The sequence below is a fragment of the Ixodes scapularis genome, unplaced genomic scaffold (assembly GCF_016920785.2).
Source record: "Ixodes scapularis isolate PalLabHiFi unplaced genomic scaffold, ASM1692078v2 PGA_scaffold4__175_contigs__length_147842914, whole genome shotgun sequence".
In the NCBI taxonomy this organism is placed as follows: Eukaryota; Metazoa; Arthropoda; class Arachnida; order Ixodida; family Ixodidae; genus Ixodes; species Ixodes scapularis.
The window spans coordinates 70,593,244-70,613,094 of record NW_024609879.1 but is presented as its reverse complement, the minus strand read 5'-3'; the positions used below and the strand labels follow the sequence as shown (position 1 = coordinate 70,613,094).

At 46.4% G+C, this 19,851-nt stretch overlaps 1 protein-coding gene and 2 long non-coding RNA genes across 3 annotated transcripts; 2 read left to right on the top strand and 1 right to left on the bottom strand.

Annotated features, from left to right (window-relative positions):
* The first annotated feature begins 2,687 nt into the window (after positions 1-2,687).
* On the top strand, positions 2,688-7,055 carry LOC120850579. The gene is made up of 8 exons (XM_042293597.1): positions 2,688-3,135; positions 4,632-4,888; positions 4,950-5,325; positions 5,890-6,063; positions 6,189-6,264; positions 6,377-6,487; positions 6,574-6,822; positions 6,880-7,055. Exons 1-8 carry the CDS (start codon positions 2,827-2,829, stop codon positions 7,053-7,055), a joined length of 1,728 nt encoding a protein of 575 aa, XP_042149531.1. The 5' UTR covers positions 2,688-2,826.
* Positions 7,056-10,284: 3,229 nt separating this feature from the next.
* On the top strand, positions 10,285-11,516 carry LOC115313319. The gene is made up of 2 exons (XR_005718176.3): positions 10,285-10,344; positions 10,424-11,516. It is a non-coding gene; the product is annotated as an uncharacterized LOC115313319 (long non-coding RNA).
* Positions 11,517-12,991: 1,475 nt separating this feature from the next.
* On the bottom strand, positions 12,992-19,851 carry LOC115321639. The gene is made up of 3 exons (XR_006078224.1): positions 19,796-19,851; positions 14,701-14,910; positions 12,992-13,310 (listed from the first exon to the last, which is right to left on the bottom strand). It is a non-coding gene; the product is annotated as an uncharacterized LOC115321639 (long non-coding RNA).

Genomic DNA, 19,851 nt, shown 5'->3' with positions numbered 1-19,851 from the left:
ATCACGACCCTTTCTGCCTCTGGCGGGGTCGGGTCTTTTGGCTTGGAGATAACATTGGCAATTGTTCTGTAGGGTTTGTATACAGTTCGTACCCCCGACGGCCTAAGGGCGCGTCCCAATGCCTCAAAAACCCCCTTAACGTACGAGATGCACACGACGTCACGTGTTCGTTCGGCTCTATCCGGGCGCCGAAGGGACATTTGTTCCTTAACGCGAATGATAAACCGGTCGGGGTAGTTACGTTTCTTCAAAGCCTCCCGCACATGGCTAAGTTCCTGATCGCTAAGTGTTGAGTAAGATGGGACTGTTTCTGAACCATGAAGGCAACGACCTTACAACTGAGCTTTTGTGTTGAGTAGGGTGATGAGAGTGGTAGTCAAGAAAGTTTTGTCGGTCACATGGTTTACCATATACGGATGTCTCCATCTTAAAGAAAGATTCACTAGTTCTATGGACACGTACATATAAAAACGGCAAGGTACTATCGGTTTCATGTTCGCAGGTGAACTGAATTGAGGAGTGGACACTATTCAAATTGCGGTGAAAATCGGTTAGGTTCTCTCTGTTAACTATTACAAAAGTGTCATCAACATAGCGACGGTAGAACTTCACGGGGAAATCAATGCCAGACATTATCTTTTCCTCAACATATTCCATGACGAGATTCGAGACGGTTACGGAAACTGGACTCCCCATAGGGCATCCGCTGACCTAATGATATATGTCCCCATTAAAACTAAAATTACACTGGTTGAGACAAAAACGCAAAAGGAGTATAGCGTCATCAACAAGGAGGGTTGTGCGAGTGGACAACGACTGGCCTGCCAACAACCGGTCACGGGCGACATCAACCGCCAGGGCGTTGGGGACATTCGTAAATAATGAAATCACATCAAAGGATACCATAGCCTCGTGCGGTAGCAGGGTCTGAGCGCGTATAAGTTCAACAAAGTCACGGGAATTCCGGACGCTAAACTCATTGTTTCCCGTAAGAGGGCTCAGAATCATAACCAGATATTTGGAAAGGCTGTAAGTGGATGAACCAATAACATATACAATCGGGCGTAGGGGGCAACCCGGTTTGTGAATTTTGGGGAGTCCATACATCTTGGGTGTCGCGGCGCCAAAGGAGAAGAGACGACGGTATAGGTCGTCACTGATGCGTCCTTTCGTTTTCAGCTCTCGAAGGTGGTCAGCTAACTCTCTTTCGGACTTAGCAGCGGGATCTCTTGATAGCCTCACGAAATAGCGACTGTCATTTATAACTTCATACATCTTCTTCATGTAGTCATCCCTATCAAGCACAACGGTTCCTTTTCCTTTGTCGGCCTTTAAAGTCATGATGGAGCTGTCTGACTTCAACTCATTAAGAGCAATGCGTTCTCGTTGATCTAAATTTGACCCGGCCGGTTTCACATTGTTCGAAACACTGACAACGCGGCTTCTCGCGAAATTTACCCCTGTGACACCGTGCACATGTCTGAGTTTCTCTTCAATTTTAATACTGAAGTCACGTTTTGGAACGTACCGTGGAGCAACGGCTTAGTCCAGTCCTTTGGATAGCAGAAATTGCAAGCCAGGGTTGGTAATAGTAACATAGGGTACGTACGGCAGAATTCCCTGCCATAAAAAAAATGATTTGGCTAACGCCAATTTAACGCGAAATAGGTGCAAAGAGTTTTGCGATAGGAAGCGTAAACCAAAAAAAAAAGGAAAAAAAAAAAAGACTGAAGGAAAGGAGAAATAAAAAAAAATCTGGTGACGTGGCCAAAAAAAAAATCTGTTTATGTGATTTTTCTTGTTACGTGACCAAACAAAAAAAAAATAAAAAAAAAATAAACGAAATAAAAAAAGGAACACGAGAAAAAAAACCAGCCCGGTTTCGAAGCTAGGCCCGCTTGACCGTGAAACTAGCGCGCTGTCCGTTGCGCCAACATAACTTTTTTTGTCTTTCTTTATTGCAAGTTGCGCCAACATAACTCTGCCTGTAATGCTCACGCATTCTCCCATCATAGGAGAAAGCTTTGTTGCCTTCGTAATTTTTCATGCATGTGTTATTTTTATTTGTGGCAAGAGTTCACGTCCAGAATGCTTTCAGAGTTTCCGAGCAAAACGAGTTTTCTTCATCCGAGTCACCTTCTAGAACCAGTAGACCGCACTGGGTCGTCCGGCTAATCAAGCAGCTTTTTTCAAATTCTCTAACGTGCCCGTCCTCGGATCCGAGGTCGCCGTTTGACAAGCTTAAAGGTGCCCTCCGGAGCTTTCTGCGATCGTCTGTTTATGTTGTTATATTGCGTAGTAGGTGCAAGTTAATATGTATACAAAGTTTTAGAGTACAAAACCGTTTATTAAGTAAATGGCAGTAGAAATATATCGTTACTATTTTCTCTTGAAAGACAATCGCCCATTCCCTGGCCATCGCTAAAACTTGACCAATGGAAATGCTGCATCTCGCGGTGAATGCGAACGTTATTATTGCAATACTTTTTAAGCTTGTTGTAAATTAGAGTTTGAGAAAAACGTAAACTGATTGTGGTGCGGGAAACATAGTTTGCAATTATCGTTCCAAAGCCAGCGAACTATGTTTTCTCCCCGCAAGCTTGTTGCTAGGGGGTGATGCGTCGGCGCGTCGGGTCGTCTGCTTCCCGGGGCGTGTGCAAGCGTGCGTTTGCGACACACGTGTTCCTTCTTCCCGTGGATCCCGACTCCGAAGCCAGCTTTGCGATCCTTCCACGTGAATGAGTCAAACTTTTCCTTGTCATCTGTGGAATGCGACTGCGTATTGCAGTAGTTTCTTTTATCCTTTGAGTGAGCGATTTCCCTGAAATGCCGAACGTTTGTTTCGTCAAGACGTGCCGCCATCAAACTGGGAAGAACGTTCGCAAGGGCTTGCGATTCTTCTCTTTGCCGGAGAAAGAACCACGAAGGACTGCGTGGTTACGCTGCGCCGGGCGAGGGCACGACATCGAGAACCTGCCTCTCATTCCCCGTTTTTGTGCCGAACATTTCGAGCCGACTGCTTTCCGAAAGGACGACCTGCGTCGTTCCCGTCTTCGATCAGATGCTGTGCCGACGCTTCTGCTTCCCGTCGCCGATGAGACCGACGATCCTCCCCCAAAGCGCCAAAAAGTCGTGGTGAGTTTTTCGATGGCTCAAATATTTTTGGGAGTGTCACGAACATGGCATTCTGCGTTGCGCAGTGCGGCTGCTTCTGGTATCTATATTCTGAACTAAGAACTGAGGAGGCATTTGTGTAACCTGGGAATCCACATGGCATTCGTCAAGTCGATCAGTGGTGCCTAATGTTCCGGACTAGCGGTTCGAGAGCTTATCGCGCGAATGGTGCGGTGCATGGGGTTTTCATTTTCGGGTTTTATAATTTTCAAAAATCGGGGGGGTAAAAATCGGGCGCTATTTTTCCGGGCGATAATCGGGAAGAAATCGGGTTTTTCCAGAAACCATTCCGAAATTCGGATTTTTTTTCGGGATTTCTTTATCAATTACAAATACGTGCAATGTGTTATTTACAGGAACAAAAGTAAACAAAATATATTATATAGGCATAGGATATGTTTCTACCTTCTGATCGGCGCTGAAGTGAATCTTTGCGGAGGTCACGCAAATCGAAGAAAATTGTAACCATCAACTGATGACCAAGGAATTAAACAGATCCAGAATGGTTCATATTTTCTATCAAGTCAGGTGATTTCAACACTGCTTTTCGGGGAGAAATCGGGTTTAACCCGATTTTCATCAGAACTATTCGGGGGAGAAAAATTAGGTATTATCGGGTTTTACCCGAAAACGAAGAACCCTATCAGCATGCACCATCTGCAGGATCGAACTCATTTGTAAAAAGAAAACACGAACAAATAAGATAAAAGGACAGAGTCATAAATCGCCTCTAATGGTACCACCATCACCACCCCCCTCTGCTATTGACCCACCCAAAGTCAATACATGTTTTCCCAGCTTGTTTACAGACAGGAACCCTTTCGTATCAGCTTAGCAAAGTTCCAAGTGTCCGTGACTACTAACAAGCAGGTTTTCTTTTATATCTACTCTTGTGAGCAAACTCAGTTTTTTTTTTCTTCTCACAATCCTGCACCCACGATTGCGTGCAAACCCGCGTTTGCAAATTCGTATGCACATAGCAAATGCACGCCATGATTTTGTTGCTTGGTGGCACTTCTGGACACTGAGAACTCATGGCAGTTGCTGTATGTTTCCCACTTGCGGCTATAAGTGCTTGTTGGTTGCATTTCCTTCAGTGGTTGGTAAATACATGTCAAGCTGCAGCTTTACGTATGTATGTAATGTGACATCATATCGCGACATGAACATTTATTGTTGCTGAGCTAGAGACTGAAAATATAGATGGTAATGTAAGTTATAAAAACAAATATAAAGAGTGAGGCATCCCTTAGATTTGTATTACAGTGAGAGCTTTGGTTGAGTGCATGAAATTCTAAGCTATGGAAAGGCTACAAAACAATTCATGGATGTTTGCCATCAGCTAAAAAACTAGGCATCAAGGATGTTTGCCGCGGTGACGGCATTGTGTGGAGTGCTCGAGTTGCACCCTTTAATTTTAAAAATATGAAATGTGTAATAAACAGTGCCCTTTGCAGACTCAGGCCTCGGCAACTGGACTGCCTGCACCCTGCGAGGCAGAAATGACCCTCAGGGACTGTACTGCTGAAACAAACATCCCTGCAGTGGTGCCACCTGTCCCTGTCGCAGACGTGCCTGCACAGTCGCATCCACCCGAGTCTGCCTTCTCCACTTGTAGCAGTGGGGTGCCATATGAATGCACATCTCCTGTTCCCAGCAACATGCCAGACTCTGACGCAACCTACTCTCCGTCTCACAGCGAGGATTACGAGAGGTAAGTTGTGCATATAAACACATAGAATCTGTAAAGAATGCTTCACATGATCCCATTTCAGAATCGAGCATGGTGCATTAGCTCCACCACCACCACCAGAAGAAGAGCGCCAGTTTCTGGTGTTCGAGAGCTGCCTAAGGGAGCTTTTCAAGACGTGCCAAGAGTGCTCAAGACTGTGCCAAACAACGATCGAAACTACCGGCACACTGATCACAGTCTACAGCATCTGCCCTGTGGAGCACGTGCGCACATGGAAAAGCCAGCCCATCGTCAACGGCAGACCAGCAGGGAACATACTGCTGACCAGCCACCTGGTCTTCTCTGGAGTGAAGATTGCCCCTACGCTGCGGATGCTACGCCATATGAACGTGCAGGTTATCTCCGACTCGAGCTTCTACGAGCATCGGAAGGCCTTCGCTTTACCTGCAATCCACAAGGTGAGCAATATTCCGGGACACTGCAACTGCATTTTTTTCCCATATACCCAATTTTCCAATGAGGTACAAAACTGGAGCCCCAGTCACACTTCGGTTAAATGAATAAATATCTTCTTGTAGTATGCCACTTCAATGGTATAGTGCTAAGAGATAAAATTTTATACATCATGTTACATATGTGCCATGGGCTACTAAATCCACGATACTTTAATTTATTTCTGCTATGTGTAGTATCCTGGGGCAGTTCCCTGTCTGGCATTGGGTTGAGTGAGTCAGGTTCCCCGTGAGAGTCAAGAGACAGAGGGTGGTTGTCAGAATGGAAAAGGGTAGGGCAGCTTCGAGGTAACGGGCGGCCTGCTGCCTCTTTTATGAAATACACAAACATAAAAACACAAATCACAACCTAGCACAATCTAAGTCACATTCAAACTCGCTGCATTGTGCTTTCCTTTTTCTTTCACTCAGTCATTCATTCTACAACACTACACTATGCATACATAAACAGATGGGACTATTGTAGTATGCTCCATGCCTTTCTAAAGCAATATTTATCTGCATGAACAGGTCTGGCTGCAAGAGCAACAAGAACTTCTCAACGAGTTGCAGAACAAAGAGGTGGACATCTCTGCTGACGGGAGATTTGACTCCCCTGGGTTCTGTGCCAAGTACCTGACGTACACAGTCCACGTCGAGCAAATCAACAAGATTCTACACTCTGTCCAGGTCCAGCTAAAAGAGGCAAGTAGTCGAATTTACGTGAACCAGTTGCAACAATCTCATAATCTTTCTCTTGTGTTATGTCATCAGTTACTTCACTGCTATGCACTATTTTGGTAAAATATTCATTTCACACCTTTTTTTAGTCTGAACAGGCCATGGCCAGTGTCAACATGGAGAAGGAGGGCCTCCTCAAGCAGCTGCAATTCTTCAAGGAGAAAGGTATGTTCATGCTTAGTTCATGTATATCACTACTCGGCGGCCTTTCAGGCACTCTGTTCAAATTGGCATAATCACTTATTCTTTTGCTATCTTCGGAAACCTAATGGTGCAGGTATCAAGATCCGATCGTTGGTGACTGACCGTCACCCTGCCACACGAAAGCACATGAAGACGCACGAACCCGGGATTGACCACTTCTTTGACATATGGCACATCTCCAAAAGTAAGCAATCCTAACAGGCCATTCGTGTAGCCTTTATTTTCCAGCGATCACGCTGCAGGTTTCCCTGACACGACTCTGAATTTTAGGTGTGAAAAAGAAGCTGACAGCAGCAAGCAAACGGGCTGGATGCCAAGACCTGCAAATCTGGATCCAGACAGCTACAAACCATATGTACTGGTCAGCAAGGGCTGCAGGAGGCGACGAGAAGCTGCTCATCGACATCTGGCTCAGCATGCACAACCATGTCATCAACAAACACTCGGGGCACGAAGGAACCTATGGAAGGTGCCTCCATGGTGACATGCCAGAGCCAACACGACCATGGATGGATCCCAGTATGTTTTTGTTCTTCCAAATGAAGGTGGTTTTTCTAAAACTTGTATCATCCTCAGACTCGCAGGCCTACAACCAATTCAAGAGCATCACTGGCAACAAACTGCTCCTGAAGGACCTTGCACAGATGTCTCCACATGGCCAGACATATGCTTTGGAGGCGTTCCACAGCGTCCTGATAGACTTCGCCCCGAAGTCCCAGGCTTTCAGCCCAGAAGGCATGCTTACAAAGTAAGTCAACCAATTTACAATCACATTTCCTTTGTTTGGACACTTTCATCCAGTCCATTGGTTACAATGCGACAAACCTGACAGTCTCTTCCTAATGATCAGATAATGGAATTGGATTGATGCCAGAATAACCACTCTTTGTAAGTGGCACACTTTACCATCACTGAAATGTAACCATCTTGCAGGACTCGACTTGCAATCCTCCATTTCAACGAAAACTCAAACCGCTGCCAAGCCGTCACACGAGAGGGCAAGCCACGTTGGTCGGTCGTAACATCAAAAGCACGAAAGGGCCACCACACAGCACGACCAGAGATTACGGATCCCACTTACAGTGAGTATAACACTAACTGCAGTGTGAATGCCTTGTCCAGAGAGCCTAGGAATGTTATCATGCAAAGGTTTGAATTCTAGAGTATGTTGGAAAGCTCATCAAGGAGGCCATGGAGAGCAGCAAACAGTGGCGGTCCCTGGCTGCTGCATCGAGGGCCAACACCGTCGTCTTCCCGGCACCGATGACTGCAGCCTACACAAGGCCTCCAAAAGAGGAACTCGTGGCAGCACGAATGTCCAGGTTCGGCCACAGTCCCCAGTAACGGCATCAAATCCCTGGTCGGGACTTCCATGCTGCCGCAGGTAAGCACACAGGACCTTGGTCCTAATCAGGGTGCAGGATAAGCAGGTGGGGAAACGGCCCATAGAAGCCTACCGCAGCGCCGTGACCGGATTGTGTACTCGTCTGCTTGCGGGTACCCCCGATTTGCAACAGATGGCGCTGCGGCGAGAGGAAAAAAATCGGAATCGGATTTGCATGGAACTTTATGGGAGAGTGCGCAAAATAAACAGAGAGCACGACAGTCTTTATTGAAAATCCACGAGAAACCATCTCCGTCAGTTTAGCCAGTCGCCCACCTGGAGTGAGAGTTTGCGGTGCTCCACATCGATGGCGCCACAGAAAAAAAGAAAACCGAGGGGTACACAATCCGGTCGCTCATTTGGCTCTCATTTCCCCACCTGTCTATCTTACACCCTGGTCCTAATACAGCCTTGCATGGTAAGCAACCGCTTTGTTTTGCAGGACGTACGGCGAATGCAAGCAGACAGACCCAAGAGAAAACAGCCGAGCTGCAAAATGGTTCACCATTTTCCATTAGGACACCCTGACCGACAGTAAGGAGGAAGTTAGATCTGTCTGCAATCATTTTTCACAGAAATGCAGATCTCTCCTCATGAGAATGTTCCATTTTAGGGCCTAATCAAGCTGGTCATGGCATGCCTATCTCGAAACAGGGCAAGGAACTTTAGCCGGTGGCAATGTCGGAGTCACAGAAAAGTCACCAAACAGCGAGACTCAAGGCTACAGCTCAACTTGCGGTGAGGACGACACTAACTTCAGTGTGAACGCCCATCTAGCCCAACTTGGAATGTCTAGGAATGTAATTATGCAACCGTCTGAATTGTCACTGTAGGTTGGAAAGTCTGTCAACGAGGCGGACAGCAGCAGGCAGCAAAGACCTGGTTGGATCTTTCATGCTGCCAGTGGTAAGCACACAGGAGCCTCGTCCTAATGAAAACTACCATGGTAGGCAATAACCGCTTTGTTTTGCAGAACATACGGCGAATGCAAGCAGACAGACCCAGGAGAAAACAGCCGAGCTGCAAAATGGATCATCGTTTTCCGTTAGGACACCCTGACCGACAGTAAGGAGGACATTAGATCTGTCCGCAATCATTTTTCACAGAAATACAGATCTCTCCTCATGAGAATGTTCCATTTTAGGGTCTAATCAAGCTGGTCATGGCATGCCTATCTCAAAAGAGGGCAAGTAACTTTAGCCGGTGGCAATGTCGAAGTCACAGAAAAGTCACAAAACAGCGAGATTCAAGGCTACAGCTCAACTTGCGGTGAGGACGACACTAACTTCAGTGTGAACGCCCATCTAGCCCAACGTGGAATGTCTAGGAATGTAATTATGCAACAGTCTGAATTTTCACTGTAGGTTGGAAAGTCTGTCAACGAGGCGGACAGCAGCAGGGAGCAAAGACCTGGTTGGATCTTTCATGCTGCCAGTGGTAAGCACACAGGAGCCTCGTCCTAATGAAAACTACCATGGTAGGCAATAACCGCTTTGTTTTGCAGAACGTACGGCGAATGCAAGCAGACAGACCCAAGAGAAAACAGCCGAGCTGCAAAATGGATCATCGTTTTCCGTTAGGACACCCTGACCGACAGTAAGGAGGACATTAGATCTGTCCGCAATCATTTTTCACAGAAATACAGATCTCTCCTCATGAGAATGTTCCATTTTAGGGCCTAATCAAGCTGGTCATGGCATGCCTATCTCAAAAGAGGGCAAGTAACTTTAGCCGGTGGCAATGTCGAAGTACAGAAAAGTCACAAAACAGCGAGATTCAAGGCTACAGCTCAACTTGCGGTGAGGACGACACTAACTTCAGTGTGAACGCCCATCTAGCCCAACTTGGAATGTCTAGGAATGTAATTATGCAACAGTCTGAATTTTCACTGTAGGTTGGAAAGTCTGTCAACGAGGCGGACAGTAGCAGGGAGCAAAGACCTGGTTGGATCTTTCATGCTGCCAGTGGTAAGCACACAGGAGCCTCGTCCTAATGAAAACTACCATGGTAGGCAATAACCGCTTTGTTTTGCAGAACGTACGGCGAATGCAAGCAGACAGACCCAAGAGAAAACAGCCGAGCTGCAAAATGGATCATCGTTTTCCGTTAGGACACCCTGACCGACAGTAAGGAGGACATTAGATATGTCTGCAATCATTTTTCACAGAAATACAGATCTCTCCTCATGAGAATGTTCCATTTTAGGGCCTAATCAAGCTGGTCATGGCATGCCTATCTCAAAAGAGGGCAAGGAACTTTAGCCGGTGGCAATGTCGGACTCACAGAAAAGTCACCAAACAGCGAGACTCAAGGCTACAGCTCAACTTGCGGTGAGGACGACACTAACTTCAGTGTGAACGCCCATCTAGCCCAACTTGGAATGTCTAGGAATGTAATTATGCAACAGTCTGAATTTTCACTGTAGGTTGGAAAGTCTGTCAACGAGGCGGACAGCAGCAGGGAGCAAAGACCTGGTTCTATCTTTCATGCTGCCAGTGGTAAGCACACAGGAGCCTCGTCCTAATGAAAACTACCATGGTAGGCAATAACCGCTTTGTTTTGCAGAACGTACGGCGAATGCAAGCAGACAGACCCAAGAGAAAACAGCCGAGCTGCAAAATAGATCATTGTTTTCCGTTAGGACACCCTGACCGACAGTAAGGAGGACATTAGATCTGTCTGCAATCATTTTTCACAGAAATGCGGATCTCCTCTATTGATAATGCTTGATTTTAGGGCCACGATCAAGCGTAATGGAGAGATGCAAGCATTGGCACCTGCCCTCTCAAGCCGGATTTTTCAAGCCCAGCATGGTGCACCTCTATTGTTGGCACATCAGTGCCAACAGTAGAGGAATTAGGAGATGAGGACAGGCCAGTGCTATAATTCTTCCCAGTCCATTAGCTGTAATTAGGGTTCTGCGTTCTCAGATAAACCTGATAAACTCCAAAAAACACTAGCCGTTAAAATTTTGCTGATTCAGATTCATTTGAAAAACTCAATTTTTCGGTCCCCCACCAGTCTTTATATTTCCCGGAATCTTCGAACAATTTTTGCAATTCTCCTCTTATTGCAGTGTCAACTTCCGTTGCCATGTAGCCCCTTATAATAAAAATGAGGTAGGCCCTCTACGACAGTAGATGAATACGGCGCTCTCATATGAAAATACTGCTTTACTAAATTCACAAAGTGCTGTTTTCTACCTTTCATTTGCCTCATCGAAAATGCCGAAAGACTCCGAACTTTGCGTACATAAATGGAAGCTCCAAATTGATGGTTCAAAAAAACAAAACAAAAAAAAAACACCCTCTAATTTTGCTAAAAAAAAAATTAAATTCAAGAACGCAGGATCCTAGCTATAATTTGTGCAAGCTTTCAAGATCGAGGAAATCGGTGACCGTATTGTCATATTCATTGTGGGCACACCACAATGAAGGCGGATCAAGTGCTATTTTGAATAGCATGTAGTTCTGCACCAGAGATCCCATCCCCAGTTCACAAGCTTAGCCCATCGCAGCAGTTTTAGAAAATTGAAGTATTTTCGGAACCCAACCGACACTTTTCTGAAGACTGTAACACAATGCCTTATCCATCTTTCTTTTCATGTGCTGATGAGCGGACATGCTGTGGAGACTGCACCGAGGCGGGGCAGCCCGCCCGTGTTTCCAATAAATGGGGTTTTCATCCAGGAGGTAGGCTGGTAATGCAGCAATAACATAAGTGGGGTGGTTGCATATAACACTGGAAATATTAACAGAAGTTTTTTATGGCAATTTAAAAACAGTGCTGCATTTTCCAGTCTACACCACGGTTTTCCCCCCGTCTGCAACATTTGTCTTCTGTCATTATTGACCTGCTTGCAAATAAGTGAGGCACATTCGCTAACCTTACGATTGAAATAAACTGCATTAATTTTCCAACAACTTGACTTCTCGGTACCAGAACCTGGAAGGTGTAGAAATTTGCATGACCAAAAGGAAATAATTTCATAATTGAAAACAAGTGATGCCGATGGTAGTACTAATTTTGTGATCCCCTGGATGATTTCTGCATTGTGAGGTCAATACATGGGTCGATGTAACTAGAATACTGCACTATGCCTAACTAAAAACCCGACCGAAATTGTGCCATTTCCTCAAAGTATTTGCATGATGTGAGGGTATACTTGCCAATTATAACGACAATATAAACTAACAATCGTAGTATTCACTGAAATATATAAGCAGATCCTATTTACCACCGGGAGGAAAAATCCAGGGTAACTGGGCTGTGGAGGCATAGAATATTCCATGCAGGGGATCTATTGTGCATGCTCAAAAAGCATTCCACAGCCAAGTAAAAAAAGGATTTCGCAGAAGGCTTGGACTGGAAAAGTCTATACTAGAGCACATGTTGAGAGTACAGTAATGAAATGTAGGTTGGCAATGAATTCTAAATAAAAAAAGTAATACAATTTACAGCATGCCTATAGTCGGTGACAGGTCAAGAACGAAGTGGAAGCTCCTCCCACCTCTTTCCACTTTAGTAGAGCGAATGCTGGAGAGGAGGCGACCTCCTCTCCGTCGTTCGCTGCATTGAAGTGGACTATAGTCACCCAAGCAGAACGTCATTTGTTTGTCATGCTAGCCACGTCGTCATCCAGACCCTCGGAACAATCGACCACGTCCCTCTGAAAACTGCAGCAATCGCAATTCGCCTTTCTTCGCCTCATCGCACCGGCACGCTCAGACGGCTGATGTAGGGAAGCATCTTGTAGCTTCATGCAGTCAGATTTTTCCATGTTATATGCAGTTTTTCCATTTGAAAGAACAGATCCAGAAGAAAGTAGAAGTACACTGCACAACACTGTTAGTGCGAACATGACATCGGTGCTTTTTCTATCTTTACTTTAAAATGGTATTAGTGGGTGCCAAATTTTACTGCTTAGGTTAGTGTTCCAAATGAGCACTTCCCACGCCCTAGTAGTTTTGATGACAGCCTTTGGATTCTAGGAGGAAAATGAAGCAATCCGGTCGTGCGACTCAAATCAAATTTGGGGGTTTTACGTGCCAAACCAACGACGGGCATCTGGCACGCCCCAGCGGAGGACCGAGGATTAATTTCGACCACCTGGGGATCTTTTGACGTGCAATCGAAAGCTCGATTACCAAGCTGCCTTCTCCGCAATATACCTCCATCAGATTGCAGGCACCTCGGCCGGGATTCGAACCCGCCACATGGGGATCCGTAGGCCGGCACTCTCGCCTCGGAGCCACCGAGGCGGCTTCGTCGTGTGACTGAATGTGACGTAGGTGCACTGGCTTTGGTTTGACTACGATCATGTGATCATAGTTATGGTCACGTGATATCGTAGATAATAGGTCACGTGATTTAGAGGATTCCGTTCATGGCTACGAGCGACTTCACACACATGCAGGGAGGGTGAAGAGACAAGGGAAGGGGGTTGCGTGGTCTCTAGGTCAACGCAATTTATTCTGCATCCTTGTAGCCCGCATACACGTCAGCAGGGTACCTGCCCCTAATTGTCTTGACCACACAGGATGGCAGGGGCCGCCCATTCTTCTTTCCCAAGCGGCTCCACAGCCACAGGGCACACTGCCTGTAGGCTGCAAATCTGTAGTGCCTGGAACAATGACAGAGATTGGATGTAAGAAGCAAAGCCTATCACTCTGTTGGCAAATTCTACACTTGTTTTCATTTCTCTAGGCATGTAATCATACTCTGCTTTTCTGTTACGTCCACTCCAGCTATCACATACCAGAATCCCTATTTGGCAGTCCATGTCGGATGGGCTAGACATGGAAGCCAAATTGAAGTGAACTGCTGTAGATTCATTCTAAATGCTCCAGAGTTTAAAAAAAAAAAAAAAAACTATAGGCCTTGGTTCTCCTAACGCACCTCCAACTCCAATCGACACAACAACCAGTTATACACCGGAATTAACAAGGAAGGAATATCTGTTGCGTGGTCATGATACATAAAAGAAGTTCACAGGGTCCCAGTTCACAATTGTAGATAATATCTGTCATTGGTGTTGGTGACGACTATTGCATCGCTGTGTTTTGGGAAGGACACATGAAAATTATGTGCACTGGCCAGAGGGAATGGGAGCCATTCATCCAGAACAGTGGAAAGCTCCCCATTGATGTTGTTTAATTTGGGACAAAACAGTGCAGTTCGTAAGCCTGTAAAGCAGTGGTGTGCAAATATTGGTTTGAATCAAATAGTGCACTGTCGTTTCTAGCATCAACAGCGCAAAAAGAGCCGGTTGCATCGGCTTCCCTTTGCAGCGCAAAGGTTATGGCAAACATACTATTCAATTTGAACCAATATTCGCACACACCTACTGCAAAGGTTTCCTGCACACAAGTGCCAGGGAATGTGAACTCATCAGAGAACGTCCCAATTTAACATTGTCTAAAGTGCTGCTGGCACTGCCGAAGCTTGGCATTGGTACTGGTGATTAGGGATTTGAGAATAGCAGCCTGGCCATGAGTGTTCTATGAAGCTCGCACAGAACAGTTTTGGTGTAAACATACGAGCTGAAGTGCTCATGCAATACTGGAGTGGCTCCAGCAGTTGTGATTTCATGTCTCTCCGACACAATCCGTGTCAATATCCGAACATGTCATTCTGACAGCTTCCATTTGCCATGACAGCTGCTACCACCCCCATGTGTTTATTGGTCCTGAATACCTTAGGGCTCAGGGCACCGCAATCATTTGCTATTTGGTCATATACGCATCTGCAAGACACATATATCAACATTTTTTCCCGTTTTAGACTGCGATATGTCTTCCATTATGCTGTGTTGATTTAGAGGTGACACTACTATCATCAGAGTAGTGGGGATACATATGAGCACGCCCAGGCCTCCCCATTCTTGCACGAGAAACTTTGAATTTCAGTGTTTATTTCAATGAATAGTGTTGTTAGAAAAATATTTTAACGAAAAATGATGCGATACTGTTTGGTGACCTATTCCAATCTCGAATCCTTTCTGTCATACTCACCCATGTGGGCACTGCAACATCATCCGTTAAAAAAAAAGCATGGATCTCGACGACGACAGCCTGCTTCTGAATAAGCTGTCCAGACATGGCACTCCTAAAAAACTATCCCAGCATAGCGTGCAAAGAATGCCACACCAGCGGTGCAAGTGTTGCTGGCACCACAAGGAACATGTCGAGATGATCATCCACCGGCTTCAGGGTGTCTGGTATCTGCATCCAAAAATAGTGTAAATCAAGACCCAGACACCCAATAATTATCACCCCACCTTGAGATTTTGGCTTTTCAACTAGATCAGGGGATTAAGGGATCGAAGCTAGGAAGGATTGGAGGGCAGGACGCCTTGACATGTCTCTGACTGGGGTGTTTACTGCCCTATATACCTCCCATGGACCAAAAGCCGTCCCAAAGTGGCAACAAAATATGTTACGGGAGCCAAAGTGTCATGCTGTCAGATGCCGGCAAAGTTACGACAGAGAAAACGAGCAGATGCAAGTGTGGCTGTTGTGGCGTCCCCCCTTGTGACAATCAAGTGAGCACAAACTATTGTGCAGCTCTTGGCACAGCAAATTAGGCAGCTGCCATACGCACATGGACTCTTCTGGCACCGCCAAAATTCTTGACGTGGCAGATTTTTATAAAAAAAGTAAGCAAACGTAAAACAACGCATTGCAAGCGTCCCGGCTGGTGCCTTTGTTGCAATGATGTTCACATGCACGTAAGGGCAACTTCGGCAGGCTTGCAGTTACACGTGCTTCGTCGCGCGGGCGGAGACAACGGCTGTTCGACCGAAACCGAAACCATGCCACTCCGCGCTCCGTCGCCAACTGCATGGTTCCCAAAATAGTATGCAAAATGTAACTGTCCAGCATACGACAATAAACAGTCCAGCGACTTGTGCTTGCCAGGCCGGCAGGCGAGGTACAGGCTAAACACACAGAAAAAAAGAACCTGAGCGTATCGATGCAAGACACTGCGTATCAAGGTCAAAAAAGTTCTTGGAGCGCTTCGTGCAACGACTGAACTCGAGACAAACAAGCACGCTGTGCGGGTTCAGCGTGCAGACATTGCCTTCTTTGCTTTAGCTCACTTCTCTTCACCAACTTTCTTTTGCGGCAGATTTTTCACGTACCGGGGTCCCTCTCGAAAGAAAGCCCACCAGGAAAAACCTAAGTAATCAAAACTTTGCCAAGCAGTCATTGAGTTAGAGAGGGATTTTTATAGCAGCGTATGATTTAAACAAGAGCAGGAATGTCGATGCGTTTCAGTTTAGTAAGCGCCATATCTGCAGCGACGTGGGGACGGCAACACACGACGTCGCGCGAGCGCTTCAGCTCAAAAAGTAACTCCCGCCGCGCAAAAACGTGGTTTTGTCTCACAGCATGACGGCATGTTTGGCACCCGATACACTAACGTCTGAGAGTCCGCACACGCCCGTGTCTACCGCTAAAAAAAAAAAAAGACGCGAGACGAGATTCCTGAGACGACGAGTGCACGAAACGCGAGACGTGGGGAAAAATCATGCAAGACCAAATAGACGATTAATACAGGGTACTTTGTGTCGGGTGGCGTCTTGTGCGACCTAGCTTACGCATGCTCAATTACGGTTCTCAGTTTCGTTTCGTTTATGAAAGGCGACCAAAATTGCTTCTTTGGCGCAGGCTTGGCACGGATTAGCCATATTTCGGTGAAATGTAGCAGGATGTAGCAAAGTTAGCCCCTTGGTGCAGTTTGGCGCAATTGGCGCAGCAATCACATTCCTGCACTGTTTATAAGTGTGTCTCAGCCACGCCTGGACAGATGCCTCCGAGTCATCAATGTCCGCAAAGACATCCTCGCGTGGCTTTCTGAATACGGAGGGCATTATGCTCATTGACTGCATGTAACCGGCCACCACCATCAACATCGCCCCGTATGTGGCTACCCTCAGGTGATTGCGCGATTCACGAGAAGCTGCCAGGGAAAGGGGCGGCAGGTACGCTCTTGCAGCATGACAATGCCCATCCCTACATTCACCGTACTCCCTCAACCTAGCCCGCAGTGACCATCAGCCATTCAGCACCATGAAAAAAACCACCTATGAGGACCCTATTTCATGGACACTGGTGAACTCGAAGCGGCTGTCCAGGCGTGGGTGCGAAGCACTCCCAAAGAGTGGTCTCGGAACGGAAAGGCTGCCACACTACTAGAACCAGTGCGTTCGTCTCCAGGGGGACTACGTTGAGGAGGTCGACACACCTACCGACCCCTAAGTGGACAATATCTGCGGAAAAATAAATCGTAAATCAGTATGGTACGCCCCCCATATGGCTGCACTGCCTTGACAATTATAGTATGGGAAGGAGGAAATTTTTTTTTTTTTTTGAGTGCATGGCCTGCAGTGGCATAGCCAGAAATTTGTTTCAGGGGGGTGTTTTACATTGCTGGTGTGTGTGTGTGGGGGGGGGGGAGGGGGGATACTTTGCATCGCTGGGCGAATGGAAGGTTTCTAGTTCGCATTGCCATTGCATTGTAAACGGTGCACGAACCAGAGCAATGAGCCTTCAATGACTGTTTTTTTGTGTAGTTTCTTGACCAAAAAGCATGCAAACACCGTCTAAAGCCCCTTCTGACAATTTGGATACTGGAGTAAAGAATATGACTTTTGCCGATAGGGTTGGAATATAAGTCTCCACTTGCCTTCTAGAGGAAAGATGTAGTGGCATCCATGGACTCAACAGCAATCTGTGCCTATGTCATCGTTCTCAAGTTTTTGATTGTTTTGACCAGAGAACATTGCACTCGCTTGGGACACCCAAAAATTGAAAGGATGCATTATCGAAATGCTGAAAGAACAAACCGCCGAAATCTCTATTAGCCGAATCACCCGGTACCAGAGACCAAACAATTCCAAAATATTATGTTCAACACGAACCTACAGGGTTCTAGATTGAGAAAGTGGAAGAAACATTTGTTCTGCCAGAGGAATTCTTTGTTTGTTGAATATGATCTAATAGTTTGTGTGTATTTCCCAAAGAAAGCTAAGGATGTTGAGCTTGTCCCAGTTGCCCAAAGCGGCTGTCAGGCTCTCTTCTCGCATGCTTTGCTTCTTGTGTGGTAGATGGCGAGGTTCTAATCTGATTTCTGCCTCGATATCGTCTTCGAGCGCAGCTTGCACATTTTTCATGCTCCTAATTTTGCAGAAGACACTTCCATGATTCCAACACACTGGTGCAGCTAGCATCCGCCAATACCGTACCAAATATGGCGATCAGATATGTACGCATTCTCACCTTTCGGCGTTTTGCTGTTCGGCATTTTATTTTTCGACGTTTCAATGTTTGGCCTTTACATTTTGATTTTCGTCATTTTGATATCGGCCCCTGTTTTGATGGGCTTGAAGGTCACACGCAGAGACTAGACCAGGTAAAAAAACGAGGATGTCTGAGCTGAAGGTGCCAACTGTACTGTCGACGTTGACAGTGCACTTGAAGCAGTTGGTGTTTGTTTCTTCTCAAAAAGATTGCCCAGCATCAACTTAGCTGGCATAGCTAAGCTCATTTTTAAGATAGCAACAAGGCATTGGTGCATGCAAGATAAAGTAGGTGTATGCAGTTTTCTGAACTCTTAGCTCTGAGAAACAAAGTGACTGGAGCATCCTTCCCCAACACGGTTGCGAATTACTGCGTCAATATGATAACTTCGTGCTTATTTATTTGTTGCTTCAAAAGTGTTGTTCTGTAGCATAGTGCTGGTCCAGTCCATGAAGCTAGCAGGAAAGAATCTGGAAACAGTAATTCTTCGTTTTTCCGAACTTGGGAAAATGCAAAAGCTACGGCATCAGCAAGCCAATCGGGGCGTGTAAGAACAATGCATGTGACAACGTAATGTCTTCAAGTACTCCTCCTGTGGAATTTTGGCACGTGCTTAGCTCCGTCGCTCAGACTGGCCCACAAGGGCAGTAGCTTTCACCCTTTGTTGAGTTATGTTAAGACAGAAAAGCAAGGAAACTGCATGAGACGAATACAATCTCGGGAGTGAGTTAATCTTCGCCTCTCGTTGACAAAGTAGGACTTTCAAGCCTTTGCGGCCACCTGCTCTCTGCGAGCTTGTAGAGGGGCTTCAGGCGCTAATTCGGCTCTGTTCAGAGACACCATTTGAGCAAGCTGCAAGCCAGACTTGGGTTTCTGACACGGACTGCGTTATCTTTGTCGTTTGCGCCAAAGCCAAACGTGTGGGATATCCACTGCTCTCTTGAGAGACAGAGAAAGAGAGAGAGAGGGAACCTTTATTAGTTACACCATAGTCCGGTGCTTGATTGGGGCCACCAGTGCTCACCCGGTACAGCATGGACATGCTGTACCAGTAGGAGCAGTAGTGTATCAACGAGTTGAAGCTGGGGGGGGGGGGGGGGGGGGTGAGCCAGCCTGCCTAGTCAGAGGGTCGAGAAGGGTGAAAAAGAGGGAGGTAAGGGAGCATTGGGCATGGGGACAACGCCAAAGCATATGTACATCCAAGGTGTCGCCTTCTATTGCTCTCGACGAGACGAGGCCGTCTCGACTAGAGACGAGGCCATGTGACTGTCATATATTTCATAGTGCTATTGTTGCATAACATTGCATCTAAACAGAGCAAGAAAATGACATATCTAAACTGATAACCGTAAATGCAAGGAAAAATAGCTCTCCATGATCTGGCCTAACGGGAAGAAGTGTAACGCTCGAAAAGGGCGGTCTCGTCAGAACAGTTCGTTTAGAACATATAAGAATATGTGTAGTTTATAGTGGGACAGCAGTTGGAAGTGTCCGTGTTTCTGTATTGAACAAATGACTGGGTGGTAACTAGGCAGGCTGCTTCTCATTTAGTCTCTTGAAAGCCTCCCTGGAGCGCTATATTGCGCCTGGACAGTGGGGGTTATGATTAATTTCACTATCGGCAACACAAACAATTCATCGACCGCTTCCCAGGATGGTGCTAAACGTTCATCTAGCCTAACAACAAGTTATTACAAGTACGTATGTACGCTGTGAATCGGACAGTGAACGTAGTTGCCGAGGGCACGGTCCTCACCGAGACATGGTGAGTTTGCTCACGCGCAAAGCATGACATCGTACTCACTCGCTGGCACTTGCGCCCATCCCTTGCTGCCCGTAGTGCCGCATGTTGAGGTAGGC